At 54.9% G+C, this 19,342-nt stretch overlaps 2 protein-coding genes across 11 annotated transcripts; one reads left to right on the forward strand and one right to left on the reverse strand.

Moving 5' to 3' along the window:
• Positions 1-427: 427 nt before the first annotated feature.
• Scaf1 (SR-related CTD associated factor 1) lies at positions 428-12,550 on the reverse strand. Of its 10 annotated transcripts, none has more exons than XM_038313460.1 (12): positions 12,227-12,400; positions 10,354-10,495; positions 9,950-10,063; positions 9,687-9,744; positions 9,129-9,226; positions 8,756-8,856; positions 8,399-8,514; positions 3,505-6,165; positions 3,002-3,084; positions 2,566-2,784; positions 966-1,094; positions 428-840 (listed from the first exon to the last, which is right to left on the reverse strand). In XM_038313460.1, the coding sequence occupies exons 2-12, from the start codon at positions 10,453-10,455 to the stop codon at positions 649-651; spliced, it is 3,873 nt and encodes a 1,290-aa protein (XP_038169388.1). In that variant the 5' UTR covers positions 10,456-10,495; positions 12,227-12,400; the 3' UTR covers positions 428-648. The 10 variants fall into 10 exon arrangements, with proteins under 10 accessions (XP_038169388.1, XP_038169387.1, XP_038169386.1 ...); XM_038313459.1 differs by having other exon boundaries at positions 12,017-12,400; XM_038313458.1 differs by having other exon boundaries at positions 10,354-10,498; positions 12,017-12,400.
• A 1,735-nt stretch (positions 12,551-14,285) lies between these two features.
• Positions 14,286-18,090, forward strand: Rras (RAS related). The gene is made up of 6 exons (XM_038313709.1): positions 14,286-14,484; positions 16,596-16,683; positions 16,762-16,864; positions 16,954-17,062; positions 17,549-17,667; positions 17,739-18,090. The coding sequence occupies exons 1-6, from the start codon at positions 14,332-14,334 to the stop codon at positions 17,821-17,823; spliced, it is 657 nt and encodes a 218-aa protein (XP_038169637.1). The 5' UTR covers positions 14,286-14,331; the 3' UTR covers positions 17,824-18,090.
• The last annotated feature ends 1,252 nt before the right edge of the window (positions 18,091-19,342 follow it).

Raw genomic sequence — 19,342 nt, forward strand, 5'->3', positions numbered from 1 at the left:
GCACGCTCTCCCTTCATGAGCCAGGGAAATCTGACTAGTAATGGAAGGCAACTGGCAAGCCAGTGTGGTCAGCCTGACTTACCGGTAATGTCGCCCTTGTTGCCTCAGTTTCTTCCTAGGATCATGGACTGAGTCACTGCAGCCTCACAGGGCTGCTGACACTAGAGGCCACTCAATGGGGTCAGCTCCAGTGTCCATCAGACAGCCCAGCTGCTGTTCAAGGCTGGGCCCTGCCTCCTGTCACCATGTTCCTGGGTCTGGTGTGGCCCCTTCATGATGACTCCCTCCCCCATAACCCTTTCTCCTGAAAAGAGCATTTTATGGGGGAAAATTTTTTTTTCTTTTAAAAAGAATCTCTCTATAAGCCCGGGCTGTCCCTGTACAGCCTGAGATCAGCCTGCTTCAAGCGTGTACCACTACACCCATCTCTATTTCAGGAAATCTTTAATGAAATTGGAGGGGGCATGACAGAAGGGCCGAGACCACGGGAGTAGGCTACGGGGCCAGGATAACGGGCAGGGGCAGGGCTGGGGGGGGCTCTCCTCTTCCTCACAGTGACCCCATCATCCCACTGTGGGGGGTATAGTGGGAAAGTGGAGCCATAAATATGTCCAGAATCTCAGAGGCGCAGGAACAGGGTATGAAGTCTCAGAGAGGGGGCAGGGGCAGGCCAGGGCCACCCTTGTCTGGGGGCCCTGGCTCCTTGGGTGGCCGAGGGGGTCCTGGGGGGTCCCCCGGCTTGCGACCATGCTTGCGGAAGTAGCGGTAGCGCTGAACGTAGGCCCTCACCAGGTTGCTCACCTTGACAGGATTGATCTCCCCGCTTTTGCTGTGGCAGATCTGCAGAGCCAGAACAACTGAATTCCTGCCAGCCCCAGGGTACCCTCACTTGACTCTATGACTTGGCCTACCCTATGCCCCTCTCCAGGACCCAGGTTCCCATCCCCACAGTCCCTCTGTCCCACCTTGTGGACAGCCTTCCTCAGGATGTCCTTGTACTCCTCCTTGGTGATGTCTTTCTTCTGGTAGTATGGTTTGATGGCCAATTTCACCTCTTCCACTGCCCGTTCCTGTGTGTGCAGCTTCTTCAGATACTGGTGGGGGTGAGACAAGCATAGTAAAGAGCAAGCAAGTAAGGAACCTGCAGTACCCTCACCCTGGCCTGCCCTGTGCTCCCCTTTCTGCAGTTACCCTAGGCCACACCCTGGGCCACCCTGGCCTAGCCAGGCCCAGCATTTGCTGGGAGACAAACAGTCAGACACTACTGTTTCTTTATCAGTGCTGGAACTGAGAGCTTGGGGTTGCTGGTGCTCTACCACCCGGCCCCAGCTTGCTTTCTAGTAGTGTCTCTAAGTTGCCCATTCTTGCCCTCAGCTTTTAAATCTCTTGCCTCAGCCTCGAGCAGTGTGTACCCCACACACAGCTGGTCACAACTCTACCTAAGCAGACCTTACAGGCTAAGTAACAGAGATACCCAGCTTGGCTGCTCACACTCTGCTCTGGTCCAGGTTGCCTGAGCTCTGGCAGAAGAAGAAGGAGGGGCTGAGCGGTCAAGCCCAGGAGGCTCAAGCTGCTAAGGTGGACAGCATCACAGGGGGCCCAGTCTTCCAACCGCCGGGGAACTAGATCCTGTGACTCATGGAAAATGGGACACCACCATCAAGGGAAGCTATGCTGGGAGGCTGAGCTTCCTGGGAAAGACCAGTGTCCACAACCACAGGTAGAACTGCTTTCCCAAAACGTGTGTGGAAGCCAGAGACAGCTGGGATAGGGCCTGGGACCACCGCAAGATGAGTGTAGGCAAACAGACCCTAGGGAGGGCAGGCACTGTAATACACCTGTTTAGGGACCAGGGCACATGCGTCCCAGGTATAGGGAGACCCAGTTTCAGTTCTGTGGTCTATGAGATTCTCAAGTAACACAGAAGAGGGGTTACATGCTACACCACACCTCACACTTGCCAAGAGAATACAAATGGCACAGAAAAGTCCTAGAAGCCTAGCTGGCATGGCATGGGAATGTTCACAAACCAGGGGCTAGGTGAGCTGAGGCATAGCAGTAGTCAGTGCCTTCAGACAGGGGTGTCAGGGCCATGACCAGGAAAATCCATCTAGATAGGAAAGCAGTCCAAGGCCCGGTAGTAGCAGCCAGAAACCACTGTTCCTCTTTGTGCCTGCAGTTCCTCACTCCTGCCAGGGATGGCCTCATCACCATCTCCCTTGCCTCTGAGCCTTCACAAATGCTAGGGCTACAGGCCTGAGTCTGTATGACCAGCTCAGCCCCAAGTGCTTGACTTTTCTTTAACTGGTATCTCCCAGTTATATAAAGCAACTGAGAGGTACGTTAAACGGGTATTTATAAACACATACATACATATACAAACTATAAATGTTTTTAATTCTTTCATACATTCATTCTTTTTATCTGGAATTGAGGATGAAACCCTCTGCTTCTTGCAGGGAAGCACACAATATGAGCTGCATCTCTACTCTGTGCTTCTCTGTGGTCACTGCTCAGCACCCTACCCCACTCATCTAGTCCTCTGATGCTCCAAATTCATCTCACCTTGTCAGTGTCCCCACGTCCCTCTGAGCTGCTGCTGCCCTCTCTCTTGTCAGATGCAGGGGCCAGCCCAGTGGGGGTAGGAGGGGTAGAGCCACAGCCCCCTATGGGGAGGCTACCAGGAAGCAGGTAGCTGGAAGGGCCTGGGGGCAGGCCCAAAGAAGTGGGAACAGGAGCTGGGGTCACCCCCAGAGTGGAGGGTGGCTTCCGATGACTGAGGATCTGTGAGAAGAGAGTATGATGAGCCAAGGAAGGTACAAAGGAAGAGGAGGCTTTGTACCCCCTCTGTTCCCTCAAATTTCCCAATATTAGAGAGCAAAAGGCTCCTCTTCCGGCCAATACCTTGCCCTAAGGCCTGCTGGGAGTTGTAGTTCCTCTCCTACCCCGAGGCAATGGACAAAAGAAGGGGCTGTGGGGACTCTTCCCCATGGGAGCCCACCTGGTTGGTGGCCTGGATCAGCTCCTGGGCCTTTGCTCGGCTGGCCAGGTTGGCTTCTTCCATCTTGAACAGCAGTGCAGTCACTGCAATGGACAGAGGTGAGATGATCGATATCAGGAAGGGTAGCAAACCTCATCTAACCCTGATGCTGCCAGGTCCCTCCCTATCTTGATCCCAGGACTAGAAAACCTCAGTTAGGAACAGAAAACAAAAAGGATCTCCTCTACTGAGAATCACTACAGATGCCCAATGTTCTTCTGACACAGGGGTATGTGTGCAGAGGCTAGGAGGGTCAGGTTAGAGTAACGCCTGCTTCCTGACCCACCCAAGCCCCAGCTATCCCCACCTAGCAGGAGGACAGCATGCTGACCAAGCACTCCATTCTGGGCTAACCACTACATACTTCTGTTCCATCTGCCCCTGTACACCTAAGACTGGACTAGACCCTGCCCTGTCCCACCCCCCATCCTTCCATGCCATCACCCTCACTTCAGAAGACTCACAGGCCAGGACACCACTGGTCGTGCAGTCCACACCAGCAGGCAGGTTCCAGGGCATGGGTGGGGGTAGCGTGGGCAGCTGGGAGACCCTAGCAGCTGGCCCATCCTCTGCACCAGAGTCTCCAGCTGTAGACCCCGCACTGGGAGCAGTACTTGGGGCAGCTGCGGCGGTGCTAGTAGCTGTGGTAGTTGCAGGCTGCTGCTCTTCCTCCTCTTCTTCCTCCTCTTCCTCCTCCTCCTCTGCCCCTACTCGGACCCCAGTGTCTTCACTGGCTTCCTCTGGGAGGAAGGAGACTTCAGGGGTCTTGCAGCTGCTGTCCACAGTCTGTGAGTCTGGGGTGAGTGCAGGTGGAGGTGGGGCTACCTTAGGTGGTGGGGTACTGGGGGCCTTGGTGGTCCGCTCCTCCCCAGACCATGATGTCTCCTCTGTCCCCTTGGCACTGGCTGCCTGGCTGCAGCTGTCGGCCTTGGACTTCTTCAGTGAACCAGGCCCGCCACTGGTTGTGCTGCTGCCTCCACTGCGGACCTTCTTCCTGGTCTTTGATGGCTTGCTCTTTCCCTTGGTCCCCTTTGCTTTCTTGGCCCCAGCTTTGGCCTTGGCCTTGGTCTTTTTGGGCTTGGTGCTGCCTGGGGCCACCTTAGCCACCTCTGCAGGAGCTCGCTCATCAGGCTTGAGGAAGGGTGAGCGGCTTTCCCGGTCTCGGCTGAACTTGACCCCGATGGAGCCCAGGCCAGAAGATGAGGAATCCTTGGCAGGCGTGGTACTGCTGACTCCCTCTCGGATGAGCACGGCCACCTTGGACTGCAGTTTCACCTTTCGGGAGGAGCAGGATGATGATGATGAGGAGGAGCCGCTGCTTAGCGGGGCCTTGGGTAGCGGCCCCGAGCCAGGTGCTGAGTCCTTAGGTGGCCGTGTCTTCTTGGATGACCTGTCCCTGTCTCGGCCCCGGTCCCCCCCATCAAGGGCCTTCCGTCGAGACCCTTTTTCCCTTGAGGATGAGGATGAGGACGCAGCCCCTGAACGCCTCCGGTCCTTGTCACTCTTGCCACCCCGCTCATCTGCACTCAGACCCTCAGAGTCATACAGGACCTCTCGCTTTGGGGACACAGCAGGTGCCGGCGAAGGTGCACGGGGTTCAGCCTTCTCAGGGCGGCCCACTGTGATGGTCCGTTTAATGGCAAACAGGTCGTGGTCTGTGAGGTCCTGGATAGAGGGTGGCACAGCCCCACGGCGCCGGCTGTCACGGTCAGAGCCTGAGGGGGGCACAGGTGCAGGCAGCTTCTCCACATCCCCAGCGCGCTTCTCGGCCCGCGAGCGCGATCGCTTTTTCTTCTTCTTGCCGCCCTCCCGGCGCTTGCCGCGGTGCCGCTCACGCCTTGAGGACGAAGAGGATGATGCTGCTGGGGGTGGTGATGCTGAGCGCCTTCTGCGCCTGCGCTTCTCCCGGGAGCGTGAGCGGTGGCCCCCGCGTCTGCGATCAGCACTGCGGGAGCGAGAACGGCGGCGGGAACGGGACCGTGAGCGTGAGCGACGGCGCGCAGCAGTGTGAGAACTGACCTTCCGCTCCCGTGAGCGGTGCTTCTTGGCATCCCAAGCTGGCGAGTCAGGTGGGGCTGGGTCCCCGCTGCGCTGCCTCTCTCGTCGGGCCTTCTTGCGTGCAGGCGGTGGGCCCGGAGAGGCAGAGCGCTGGCGGTAGCGCTCACGCCGCTGTGTTAGGATTTTGCGGCGCAGGTCCAGGCCGCCCCAGCGTGAGTCTGCAGCCGGAGGTGCGGGTGGATCACCCAGGTCTACCTGCAGTGCGCCCTCACCATCAGAGTCAGCATGCAGGGACAGGAAATCATCGCCCTCAGGGGCACGTGGCGCAGAGGCTGGGGGTGCAGCGGGAGTGGCCACTGAAGCAAGGGTGGCTACCGAGGCAGGAGGCTGCCGAGAACGCCCAGCTCGGAACAGTGACACTGCAACCCTGGGCTCCTCCTCGGGCTGCACAATCTCTCCTTCCTCGATCTCGGGATCAGTCGGGGGTAGTGGTGGCAGTGGCAGCACTGGTCCACCAGCTGTCACTACTTCCACGGACACCTTGCCCTCAAGACAAGCTTCAGCCTCAGGTCCCATCACAAAGACCCTGCGGCGCGGGGCTCCTTCAGCCCGCGTGGAGTCCACCTGAGGTGGCGTCCCTGGGGCTCCCAGCGTCTGCGGGGGCGGGGGCTCCGGGCGGGGGCTTTCGTCACCTGGGAAGTCCTGGCTCAAGCTGTTGTCATCATAGATGCCCGCCAGGGTCTCTGAGATGCGGCTGATGCTCTGTGACAGGCCCTCCTCTTCCTCTTCCTCCTCTTCTTCCTCTTCTGGTGAGGGGCTCCCTGCTGATGAGCTAGGGTTGGAGCCTGTGGGCTCGAAGGGGTCGTATTTTTGCTCCGGGGCTGGTGGTGGGGAGTAGGCCTCGTCGGTGGGGTGGAAGGGGTCATAGATGTCGAATCGGGGGGCAGGAAGTGCTGGAGGGGGCGGAGGAGGAGGAGGGGGAGAAGGGGAAGACGAGGATGGGGAAGGGGAAGGCGAGGATGAGGCAGAGGAGGGAGCAGGTGGAGGGGCAGGCCCTCCATCCCCTGTGCCCAAGGTGAGGAGGTGGCGGGCACAGGCAGGCTGAGAGGCATGAGACTGTGGAGACACTGCAGAGGACAGAGCAGATAGTCACAGTCAGTAACTCCCTGCAGGCAGGCCAGTGCCACCATCACCTTCACCCCCGCCCTAACCCCATCCTGACCCTCCTCAGACACTAATCTAGTGCTTCCTATGTGCCCTCCAAGACCTTGAGCAAAAACAACAGCAGCAGAACAGACCTATTTATCCCATAGAATTAAGGAACAGGGGATGCTGATCAGTGAGGTCGGAGACTGTGGTATGCAGTACATGTGTGAGGACATCCAATACAGCAGAAAATTGACCCAGAGGCCACACTTGAGCCCAGAAGGTACACCCACCTAATAATATCCCACACCACAAATTGGCCCTAAAGCCAAAAATCTGCCTTGACCAATGGCAATGATGTCCCCACAGGACAGAAGAGCCAGCTGCCTCCTACATGAGTTGAATCTGCTTTGTGAATAGGAGGCAGCTTAGATCATGAAATGGCAGAGCTGGAGGAGGCCTGTCAAGACAAGAGAGTCCTTCCAAGTTTTTGGCCCCAATGGCTAGGAAACAAGAGTCACGCCCAGAGGGACATGAGGGAATACTTGCCCCTCTCACAGGCCAGGCTCTGCATGCCTCCTTAGTTTGGCCCTAACACCCATGGGCACACAGTAGCAAAGGCTGGGCCTAGATTCATGATGTATCTAAGCATCGAAACCAAGACCCCACCCAACACGGCCCTCTGAGGACAGAGACCCAGGTCACAGCTCTCTCTAGTCATGTGACCACAGGCTTCTGGCTCAACATGTCTGCTTTGAACCACAGAGACCTGGGTCACACTCTCTAGTCATGTGACTACAGGCCTCTAGCTCAACCTGGTATGCTTTGGATCCCTTCTATGAAATCAAGAGTCTGGTGCACGCCTTTAATCCCAGCACACTGGAGACAGAGGCAGGAGGATCTCTGTGAGTTCAAGGTCAGGCTAGACTACGGCCTGAGTTCCAAGACAGCCAGAGCTGTGACACAGAGAAACCCTATCTAGAAAAACCCAAAACCAAACCAAAACTAACCTAAAAAGAACTCTGAATGGTGCAAAACCACAGTGCTAAATCTCAGAGGCTGAAGCAGGAGTGTGAGCCCAGAGCCTGTGAACAGCCTTAGCAACATAAAAGACCCCAATTCCAAGAATTTTTAAAAATCATAACCACAAATGGCGGTGTTCCAAGACTGTAATCCCAGCACAAGGGAGGGTAAGACAGGACTGCTACAAGTCCACACCAGCCTGGGTCACAGTGCAAGACCCCACCTCAGAAAAACAAACCAACAAACGATAAAATCACAACCTAATTTAGAGTTCCATATATATCACAGTCAGGGTCAAATGCAGACACTCGTCTGTGTGAACAGGCTGTTGGCAAGTTATCCTCTGCAGCCTCTGGAGTCAGGGTCTCCCTTCTAGCCTGTCACACCGAGGCCACACTCACAGCTCCCCACCCTCGGGTTTCAGAACAGATTCAAACCCTCTGTCAGTCTCTATGGAGACCACGGGAGCACATGTCCCCTGTGCCTCACGGAGAAGAAAAGTGACAGTGACTGTGACCTGCCTCAGTAGGATCACAAGTCTTGCTCTTTAAGGCACTGGAACTCATCGCTGCCAAAGACTCAACCTGAGCGAGGGTCGTTCTATCTACTCCACTTATAAATGCACACAGAGGGAGGTTAGCCTGCTGGGGCTCAGACACCAGCAGCAGCACAAAAAGCCTGAGTCAGAACCCAACCTTAGGTGTTCAAGGACCGCCAGTGCCCCTGGAGCTGACGTGCTGCTGGTGTGTGCTGAGGTCACTAGACACCGACCAGGGGCACAATGGAAAGCAGACACTACCCTGCACAACCACAGCACAGAATCACAATGTCAAAGCCAGAGCTTTCCCCTCAGACTCAAGCTAGTGAGGATCCCCTTCCTAGAAGATGAGTCCCCGACTCAAAGACATTATCAGTCAGCTCTGACATCTGGTATCCAGTATGTTCAATGCTCCTACGTGATCCCCCACCCCGTGCATTTTTAGAAATATATGCATTAACTTGTACCTAATGTCATAACCATCCCTGCTGCCTTCACTACAGACAGCTTACCTGAGGCTAGGGCTCAGCTTTGTGGGAGAATGCTGCTGAACACGTGCGAGACCCACAGTCCAGAGACCATTAACAAATACATGGAACTAGCTCATTTCCACACAGCTCCTACAAGACCACCACCATGTGCAGCCCATGTACCTGTTTTTCCTGTCCTCCAGGCCCTGAGGCGGGGCAGAAGGCTGGGCACAGGCAGAGGCATGGGGTCCCTGTTACCGATGCGGACCTCAGCCACCAGCTCCAGCACGTCTTCACTTCTGCAAAGCAGAAGAAATGGTGAGCCCCAGCAGTGCCACAGCTCTCAGGTTAGAGCCACCCGAACCTTTAGCTGCCCAGGCGCTTTACAGGGTTTCTCTGTAGCTTTGGAGCCTGTCCTAGAACACTGCTCTGTAGACCAGGCTGGCCTGGAACTCACAGAGATTCGCCTGCCTCTGCCTCCCGAATGCTGGGATAAAAGGCGTGCACCACCACCGCCCTGCTAGCTGCCCAGGTTCTTACTCGCCAGGTTGCAGGTCCAGGCGGCTGGGGACCCAGGTATCGGGGGGATCCAGGATGTTCACCAGTCCCACAAGAAAGCTGTCTGCAGCTGTGTCCAATACCTAGAAGGGACCAAGTTGGGCTCTGTTCTGTTAGTGTTCACATGGAGAACCTTCCTAGTTCTAGCCTCGCAGGAACCTACCAACTTGCTCCAAGGACATTCAGGGATCCACCAAGGGACACCCCTGATGGTCTCTGGAAGCCGCTTAGTCAGGGGTCTGGTCCCCAGACTCTCATGACTACCTTTAGAGTTACTCCAGCCCCAAGGGTATAGATGCCCAGTCCCTTTGTCTAACAGGCCCCAGGATGAGGGTTCATGGACACCCTTACTCACAGTGGCTGTGTCAGCACCCCCTGACTCCTGTGAACGAGGCTCTGATCGTGGACTGCGGCAGCAGCGCCTCCATCGAAGGCCATGACACCGAGAGCCATCTGGATAAATATTGCAGTAACGTGGGACTTAACATGAGGCTTTGCAGAGCACAGCAGCAAGGTGAGCGGGACCAGACCGTGTTGGCTGCACAAGTACCTACCCCTCCCAGTTAGAGAAGGACTCTGAGCTCCCCCAACTCAACCTGGGTTGAGTTCACATCCACTGGGTTACTGAAAGAAATGTCTCAGCTTGGCTTCTGAGCCCTGCCCAGCCCTGGGTCTAGAGGTCTCCTGCCTCCCAAAAGTGTCCTACTGCCCTACTCACAGCCTCCCACCAGCCCCGAAGCCATCCCCTGTGCAGCAGGTCTGCTGGCCCCTGCCAGTTAGGCTTCCCTCCAGCTGCACCCAGTCCTCCGGACACCCCTGACCCTAGCACAAGTATAGCACTCGTGAAGCCTCAGGAAGAAGGAAGCGATCGCGCCCAGAGGAGGCTAAGGCCTGAAAGGACTAGACTGCCTACCTTTCTCATTAGGCAGGTCCCCCTGCAGGGCGCTCCCCACAGCCTGCTGAATGGCCCGCTGCAAAGGGGGAAGTTAAAAATCAGGGATAGCAGGTAAGAGACTGGAACCTCTGCTGTTTGGAAGAACGTTCAAGAAACCCCACAGCCAGGCCACAGGCAAAGGCCACTTAGGGCTCCACTTCTTCCAGGACCCAAACCCTCAGCCCCTATGCCAAGAAATGGGAACATAGGCCCCCATGCCCCACTGCCCCCAGCTGTCTTACCAGGATAAAGGCAGAAGGAAAAAGGGCAGAATCTCTGTCAGGTGGACCATCTCCTCGATCCTCTCCCGACTCCTCTGTTTTACATCGAGACTCATCTTCCTCCTCCATGGTCACCTGGGGTTGAGGGAGGACGGAGCGGAAGTAAAGCAAGTCCCAGGGGCTTCGGGTGCACCTCCTCTAGTGCCCCTCACTTCCACCAGCTCCTGACGACCTCGGACTTGGTCCTACGCTGACCTGCAGGGACCTTCTGGACTTCAGCTGCCTTCCCCGTCAATGGCAGGACCCTCAGCCACGAGCTTTAACATCTAGCCCTCCACTGCCCACAAAAGCTTCTAGTCAAAACTCAAACTCCCCGACCCAGTGAGATGCAAACTCAACCCTGACTTTAGGTCTCAGAGACCCACATTCCCCACACCGAGAAACGCGCCGACATGGAACAGTAGCACAGCTTCACACAGCACCCATCGTCCTCCATGGTGAGGAACCAGAGTCTCATTTATAGGCATGAAATACAACTATGATAGTATGGTCTACACAACCGCCACACTGCTTTTAAAACAAAAATGCCAAGTTTCAGAAAGGCATGCTGTCCTCCCAGCCCCATCGGGACACTTGCCTATCACCCAGCTGCCTGTCCTGTGGAAGCATGGCCAAAGCCTCGGTGATGTCACGGGGATTCTGAGCTTTGAGTGCCCAGTCAGGTGGCTGAAAGAGCATCCTTCAGACTGGTGGATGTCTTGATTGAGGCTTCAGAAAATATGGACATCACAGCTGTAAGCCCCCATAGCTGTCAAACCTGTGACTGAACACACCTAATCCTGGAATTCCTAGAAACTCTGGGCTCTCTAATCAAACTGTGTGCTTATCTGAAAATGGCAAAATAGTAGCATCTATTACACTCATTTGCACATACAACAGCTGGATACACATTAGCAATAATTGTATCATTAGCCCTTAGACCAGGTTCCCCCTTTTTGTCTCAGCCTGCTTCCCTGGCTGTGCACCTACAAGGAAAAGACCTAAGCCCTGGGCCTAGTCCTACTATGAAACCATGCCCAGGCCTCCACATTCAGTCAGCCTCTCAGTTCCAGCTTCTTCCCTAAATCCCACATCCATACCTCTCCCATCTCCAAGCTAATATTCAGGCCTTCCTACAGTGTACCAAGTGCCCAGCTCCAGGGTTGCTCCCCAGTGACAGCAGTGACTCTCACATACAAGAAACTCCATCAAAAGCACCTGGACATTATAAGGCTCTGCAGACCACGGGAGATCAGTGGTCCCTCAATTACAAGGTTCTGGGAGCAATTTAGTGATTCACAGATAGCTCATATAAGACCAGGTTTTCAATGGAAACAAGTCTGCGGGACTGGAGTAATACTAGTGAAATGCATATGCTGGCACATACTGAGTCTCATCCAACAGTGTATTTCCTCCTGCCTACCAAGGTCATGTTGCAGAGTACTGCACTTGATGAGTCCAGACAGCTCTACAGACCCTCAGCTCTCCAGGTACTGATTCTAACTCCTCAGCACGAGGACAACATGGGTTCTCTTTCTTTTTTCTTTCTTTTTTTTCTTTTTCTTTTTTCTTTTTTTTTTTTTTTGAAAGCCATTTTCGTTTTAATTACTTTCTGAAGGGCAAGTATATTTGAGCTGGATAAAATACCCAGCACTTTCTGTTGTATTATTCTCTACACGCTTATCTAGTCCCCCAAAGCACTTGAACTTGCTCCAACACACAGTCTGGATTCTTGCAATCACATCAAAATCACCTGGATGATTCCAGTTCCTTCTAACTGCCCCACCCCTTCCCCCCCTTCCCCCATCTCCGAGTCACCCCACATCAAACACTTCCCAGACCTTGGAGACCCATCTATGCCACTGGGCACATCACAATGCTTGCCTCCCTTTCCCTGAGTGGGAACACGTCTCTTTCTTCCAGGTGGCCCTTAACACTTCCTAGTCCTTGAAGAGAGTTCCCAGGCCGCATAAATTGTCCCAGATCCATGTAGAGAAGCAGAATGCAGAGGCCGGCACGGGTAGACACTCCCAGCCCTAACAGACATACCCCAGCGATCTATGTGGTTCTGCAGACCCCTTCACTCCTGGGACACACACCAAGATCTCAAGATGGCCCCAAAAGCCTCTCAACAGACCCTAGCCTACGGTCGCACATAAAAACCATCTACAGCGCCTGCAGACACGTCCGTGTTCAGCAATGTGTTGGAGGGCTGACCTAGGCGCGGCCCAGGCCCTACGGACGACCCCTGGTACCCACGGGCGCGTCCCGGGCCCAAAGAAGGCCCCACACTCAGCGACTGCTCTGGCCGCCGCTGCCGGATCCGAGGCTGCCACGTTATGCTCTTCAGGCCCGGTGGCGGACGGGCGACACTCGGAGACGACTAGCGACCCGACTCCGCCCCGCCCACCCCGCTAGGCCCGAGCCCCGCAGCCCGGACCGCCGCCGCCATCTTACCCCGCCGCTCGGGCTGCGGCTCCGGCCCAGGCGCGGGGCGGGGCGAACTGGGGCGGGGCTCGCGATCTGAGGAGGGGCGGGGCCAAATTGCCGCGGAGGTTGCTGGGATGTCAAGTACTCAAATAGAGTTCCTGAAAGCCGGCTGAATGGAGGGCGGACTCGGTTTCCCAGAAATCAATGCGCCGCGTGGAGGCGGGTTGCGCGCGCTGTACGCCGGGAGACGTAGTCCGCGAGTCAACTCCGTCACGCGGGGGACAGTGTAAAGGTGAAAGGTGAAGTGGGCGGGGTTGTAGGAGCGCGCGGTGAGGCCCCCCCACAGTGCCCTGCGTGCGCGGGGAAAAGGGCGGCGGATGAGGAAGTGACGTACAAAAGGCGCTTCGCTGTTGAGATCCACGGGAATTGAAGTGAACTGGACGCTACCCCGCCCATAGTCTGTCTTTCTGAATAGGAGCCCCTTCTAACTTTTTTCCCCTCGAAGTCCTAGGAGGTTTTTTGAGAAGGTATCTATGTAGCTCAGACTGACCTGGATCTTGCTGCAGACTGTGATCCGTCACTATGCCCCGCTTAAACGATTCATTTTGGGGGTATTGGAGGTTGAATTTGACCCTCTTACATGCTAGGCAAGCACTCTATTATTGGGCATTACCTATAGCCTTCTTTTTGTTTTTTATTTTGAGACAGGTTCATTCTAGGATGTCAAGGATAGCCCTGACTTTACAATAATCTCCACTAAATTTAGGAGCTAGGCGTCAGACCAGAACGTCCTTATTCAGGACAGTTAGGTCCGAAATCTGAGTCCTCTGACTCAAAACAGAAGAGGGAAGACTCATTTCCCTCCTTCCAGGGACTCGGAAATCTCAATCCTCTTCCCTAGGCCTTTCAGGGCATCAATATCATACCTTACATAAACGTAAGTGCTAGACTCCTCCGCAACCCTCCATGCGCGCACTCATGTCCTCGAACCCAGAATTCTGAGTCCCCCAGACTCTCCATCCTCGAGGCCCAAGAGTTCAGGCTCTCAGCTTCCCCAGTACCTAATCTGGTATTAAAGAGCCCCTCCTGAACGCCTGTTCTCCCTAGAACCCGGGAATGCACGTCTCCAACTCTATGCACTGGTAGGAACCAAGTGTCTGAGTCACCAACTGCCTCCTCCAAACCCCAGAAATCCTGGCTGTAGTCCCTTCTGGCCTCGGACTTCCCGACTAGGATGAGCTGGCTCATGAATTAGGAATGTGGTGATCTCACAGCCCGTCCTGCCCCGTTACCCTGCAGTCCCCCTCCAGGGCCCCAGCTCCTCTCCCAGACTATCTTCCGTTTGGCTGGGACATGGGGAACCGGAAGCCTGAGTCCCTTGGCGGACGAAGACTCCAGCGTCTAGACCAACGCCGGGGCACAGAGATTGGCGACGACCTCAGAAAGGAGGCGGAGCTTCTTTTTCGAGACCTGTGCTTCCTAAGAGCACCCTATAAACGGCCCTAAGCTGGAGTCCATGAGCCCCACCTATCAGAAATACGCTCAGGGGTGGTCCTTAAATAAAAACGACGAGTATATTATTTGCATATCCCCGCCCTGAAAGAACTTTTCGCCCGAAGATGGGGCTTTATTAGCATAGCTCCTCCCAAAGGCGGAATGCCTGGAGGGAGCGCGTGGCTGGGCTACGGGCGGGCACTGATCTATATTAGCATATCCCCGCCCCTCTTGGAATTCCCCTTATTTGCAAACTTGTTTTCCCAACCTTTATTAGTATAGCTCCTCCCTTCCCCTGACCTCGCCTCCTCCTGAAGCACCCGGAGACGCGCGTCCTACAGACGGGAGCTCATGTTTATGCAGTATCATTAGCATAACCCACCCCTTAGTCTCTCCTGACTCCCCCAGGCGGTAGCGGCAGCGGCAGCAGCGGTGGCGACATGAGCAGCGGGGCGGCGTCCGGGACTGGGCGGGGGCGGCCCCGGGGCGGGGGGCCGGGACCCAGGGACCCCCCGCCCGGCGAGACTCACAAGCTGGTGGTCGTGGGCGGCGGCGGCGTGGGCAAGAGCGCGCTGACCATCCAGTTCATCCAGGTAGTGGGCCCTCTCCGGGGAGGGTGTCCCCGAGGAATCTGAATCCGTTGGGGGTTCCCTGAAACTTTTACTTTTCCCAGAACCATCACTGAAACTCCTTTAAAGGGGTCTCTAATCCTAAAAGATCCCTGCAGGTTGCTACTCAAAGTGCCCAGAACCTCCACCCATTTCATGCAGGGGAGCTTTCTCCTAATACGTCCTGAGGCATATCACCCTCCCAGAGCTTGGTACCTGAGAGCCCTTGTTCCAGTGGACCTGGCCCTGCTCATCTCCTGGGAGTACCTAAATTCCTAACAATGGCTCCATTCAGATCCTAAGCACCCCCTGAGTCCCCGATCTCTGAACCCTGTCTGTCTGAAGTCCCAGCTTCTTCACTCCTTAGCCACTCAAGAGCCTCACTGGTCCACCAGCTGTGCTCTGGACTTTTGACTCTCCACAGCTGGAAACCTGGTCCTTCTATTCAGGGACCTCCTCCAGACTTTGGAAAAATTTGCCAAGATCGTGGTTCTAGGACTCTGCTGTGTCTGCGCAGTCCTAAGAAAGGCACCCTGTAACCCTGCTTGGAGAGGATTTCCCCTCAGACCGTAGGAAGATTCTGCCACATGACTATCCTTGGAAAACACCAATATCTGGCAGTACCCTATTCTGCTAAATGCAGACCCTCATCCTCCTGCCCCACCCCGAAGGAAAACCAACCATTTCTCCACCCTAAATTCTCCACTCTATTCCAATGCCCTGCCCTCATCCTCACCTCCGGTAACTCTGTATAGCTCCCAAGTCATCTCCACATTAAAACAAAAACAAAAACAAAACCCTCAGGTTTTTCACAACCTCCAAAACCTGATACTTGGTAGGTTTAGGACTCTTGAATGCACCTCTAGGTCTCCACAACGTTGTAAGCCTACCCTCCAAGAATGCCCCAGGCTGTGCCTATCATTGAGCATCTGCTAAGGCACAGAGCCGTCTCCCCACACAAACCAAGCCTCAACCTTCCCAGGCTCTGCGCCTACACCCCTCCAGCCCCAGCCCTCAGCAAACAGTCTCTAGAGAGGAAGCCACCTTCAGCCCCAGCAGCCAAGTTCTGAAAATCCAGCCCAGCCCCGGAAACCTCCACCCAGTTCCCACGGGTACCCCCCCTTCCCCCTCCCAAGGCAACACTAGGAAAGTGAGAGTCCATTTGCTGCTGCAGTAGAGGTTGCTGCGTAGTAGACACACACGCAAGGCTCCTCCAGCTATGCCTTTGAGAAGCCTACAAGGGAAGGAAGAGCCCAAATTTGAGCACTTGGCACCCAGGGCCAAACTCGGAGTTGGCAGGAGTCCTGACTGAAGGCAGCAGGACCCAGGCAGGAAGGGAGGGGCAGGTTGAGGGTGGGGCGCCTCTCCGAAGCAGGATTGGAACCTAGACTTTCCCCAGGGAGGTGACGCTGGAGCCTGCTTATGGAGGAGGGAAGAAAGATAGGGGAGGAAGGGAAGAGAGATGGGCAGGATAGGCAGCTACTATGGTCAACAAGAGCTCTCAGAAGCTGATCACTAATTATCACCAGGCAAGTGTGAAGTGTTGAGCAGAGAATTCCTGCAAATCAAACACTGAGATGGTATAGTGCTTTCATCCTCCTTCTCCAAAAGAGGAAACTGAGACTCTCAGAGGGAGAGTGATTCGTAACATGACGCAACTGAGGGGGATTATGGCAAGGAGGACACTTTATACTGAAGAAAACGGGCTGAGAGGTTGGGCTGAGAGGTCATGCGGGCGGGCATTGGTGACTGGGGACAGTCAGCCAGAAAGATGGAATCGGAACAGCTAGAGAGGCAGGACAGAGACCCAGAGGGATGGAAAGGGAAAGAGATGGGACAGACAGACAGACACAGGCAGCAGTGGGGGAGACAGGTACATGGGGGGGCAGAGAAAGGAGAGAGAGACAAAGAGGAAAAGATGGATAGACAGAGACTCAGGAGAAGACAGGGAGAGAGAGAAATACTGAGACCTAGAGGAAGAGTGGGGACAGAGACCAAAGGAGACAGACCCAGAGAGGGACAGAAGGGAAGATCTAGGGACAGGGCTCACGCGTGCATGCACACACACGAGTCACAGTGACCTCTCTGTCCCGCAGTCCTACTTTGTCTCTGACTACGACCCCACCATTGAGGACTCCTACACAAAGATCTGCTCTGTGGATGGCATCCCCGCGAGGCTGGACAGTAAGGACGGCTGGGCTCGGATGGAGGCAGGTAGCAAGGCAGCCTGGGACACACATATTCCTCTCCCTGTCTCCGCAGTCTTGGACACTGCAGGTCAAGAGGAATTTGGTGCCATGCGGGAGCAGTACATGCGAGCTGGCAACGGCTTCCTGCTGGTGTTTGCAATCAATGACCGTCAGAGGTGAGGGCAGGTGCCGGGAGACCTGGCTGGGCACGGGGCAGGGCAGGTTCCTACCTGAGGCAGCCTTACACCACCGGCTTCTCTTGCAGTTTCAATGAGGTAGGCAAGCTCTTCACTCAGATCCTTAGAGTCAAGGACCGCGACGATTTCCCCATCGTGCTGGTTGGGAACAAAGCAGATTTGGAGACACAGCGCCAGGTTTGGGATGCCCCTTTCCTTGATGGCCCATGTGGACCTAGGAGGCTCTCTCGGGGAAACCTCTCCTTCTCTGGGTCCCTGGTCCCTTCACTGTCCGCGGACCCACAAGTGGAACCATCTGTCACTGAGCCACACCCCCAGGGACTCATTGGGAGATTCTGGAAAGTGCTCTGCCATTGAGTTATTTAGTTATTCCTTTAGCCCTCACTGGGGGAGTCTAGGCAGGGGTTCCATCACTGGTCGGTCCTGATCATCACATAATCCTTTGCTACTGCACCCTAGCTGCCATGTGTTCCCCTCTCCTAGCTAAGAACACCCTTAACTTCTTGCCTGCCTTCCAGAAGTCTCACTTAGAGCTTCAGCTCTCCAGTATCCTCCTGTTGGGTCTTTCTTTCTTGAGCCTACTTAGGTAATAAACTAGCACACCTTGCTTCTGTCAGTCCCCCACCCCAACTCCTTGCTTTGTCCCGTGCCGTCTCCTTCCAGGTCCTCCGATCCGAAGCGTCCACTTTCAGCGCTGCCCGCCACATGGCTTACTTTGAGGCCTCAGCCAAATTGCGTCTGAATGTCGACGAGGCATTTGAGCAGCTGGTCCGGAGTGTCCGGTGAGTAGTTCCCTTTCCTGCCTTCCTGGTCCTCAACCCTCCAGCCCATACTTACACCCTGCTTCCCACAGGAAATACCAGGAGCAAGAACTCCCTCCTAGCCCACCTACTGCTCCCAGGAAGAAGGGTGGGGGCTGCCCTTGCGTCCTGCTGTAGCCAGACAGCCCCGAGCGACCAGCACAAGCTCTCCCGGGACCAGCTGCCTCACACTCGTGTGGCCTGAGGCTCTACCTGAGCCCCAGTCTCCTCTGGGTTTCCCAGGACACACTACACCCTTGACTTTCACTTCCTGGCCTCCCAGGGCCACTGAGTGCCTTCTGTCAATATCTCCTTTCCCAACCCAAGCCCCTGGTGGGATAGGAGCTCCTTGTCACTGCTGTATATAAGTCCCATCTTTCAGAAAAATAAACATCACTGCCTCCAGCTGCAGATGCCTTTTATTGAGTGGATGCAGTAGTTGCTGGAGGTGGACCCAGAGTCTCATTCCTTCTAGCAAGAACCCAACCTCTGAGATGCATCCACAGCCCAGATTTCTTCCCCCAAGATAGGGTTTCTCTGTGTAGCCCTGGCTGTCCTGAAACTCACTCTGTAGATCAGGGTAGCCTCAAACTCAAGAGATCTGCCTGCTTCTACTCATCAAGTGCAGGGATTAAAGGCTCACACCTCCACGCTCTGCTCTACTTTCCTAAATGGGAGTGGCCATTTGCCTATATGACCGAGCAGGTAAAGGTGCTTGTTATCAAGCATGATTTCCTGTGTTCAAAACCCAGAACCCATAAGGTGTGTAGGGGGGGCCAGGGGAGGAACAGAAAAAGAAAATCAACTCCTGCCGTTGTCCTCATATCTTTACAAGAATGCGCTGGCACTCGAGCGTGTGCGGGTAGTTTCATGTCAACTTGACACAAGCTAAAGTCGGAAGAGGGAATCCCAATTGAGAAAATGCCTCCAAAAGATCCAGCTGCAGGAAAGCCGGTCGCCCATCTTTTGCTTCGTTTTCTTGAGACAGAGTTTCTCTATGTAAGAGCCCTGGCTGTCCTGGAACTCATGCTGTAGACCAGGCTGGCCTCGAACTCACAGAGCTCTGCCTGTCTCTGCCTCCAAGTGCTGGGATTAAAGGATTATGTCACCACCGCCCAGCTGTGGCGCATTTCTTAATGACTGATGAAAGAGAGCCCACCCTAGGATGTTGGTCCACAGGTTTATGAGTCAGCAGGCTGAGGAAGCGATGACGAATAAGCCAGTGAGCAGCATCCTCCATGGCCTCTGCATCCGCTCCTGCCTCCAGGATCCTGTCCTGACTTCCTTCAAAGATGTGGAAGTGGGATTTTTTTTTTTTTTTTGTCAAACTGTTTCCTCATAAATGTGCTATTGGTCGTGGTGTTTATTACAGCAATAGTAACCCTAACACACACATACACAAAATAAATGTAATAACATCTCTAAAAATTTAAGCAGGTCTGGGTGGTGCATTCCTGTAACTCCAACACTTCAAAGGCTGGGGCAGAATTAGACCACAAATTCAAGCCCAGTTTAAACTCTATGACAAGACCGTGTCTCAGGAGAAAAAAGTATTATCTGCTCAATATGGTAGCCAGAACCTACATATGGCTGTTGAAATTAAAATTAATTTTCTCAGCTGGGCAGTGGTAGTGACGCCTTTGATCCCAGCACTTGA

The sequence above is a fragment of the Arvicola amphibius genome, chromosome 12, assembly GCF_903992535.2.
Source record: "Arvicola amphibius chromosome 12, mArvAmp1.2, whole genome shotgun sequence".
Classification (NCBI taxonomy): Eukaryota; Metazoa; Chordata; class Mammalia; order Rodentia; family Cricetidae; genus Arvicola; species Arvicola amphibius.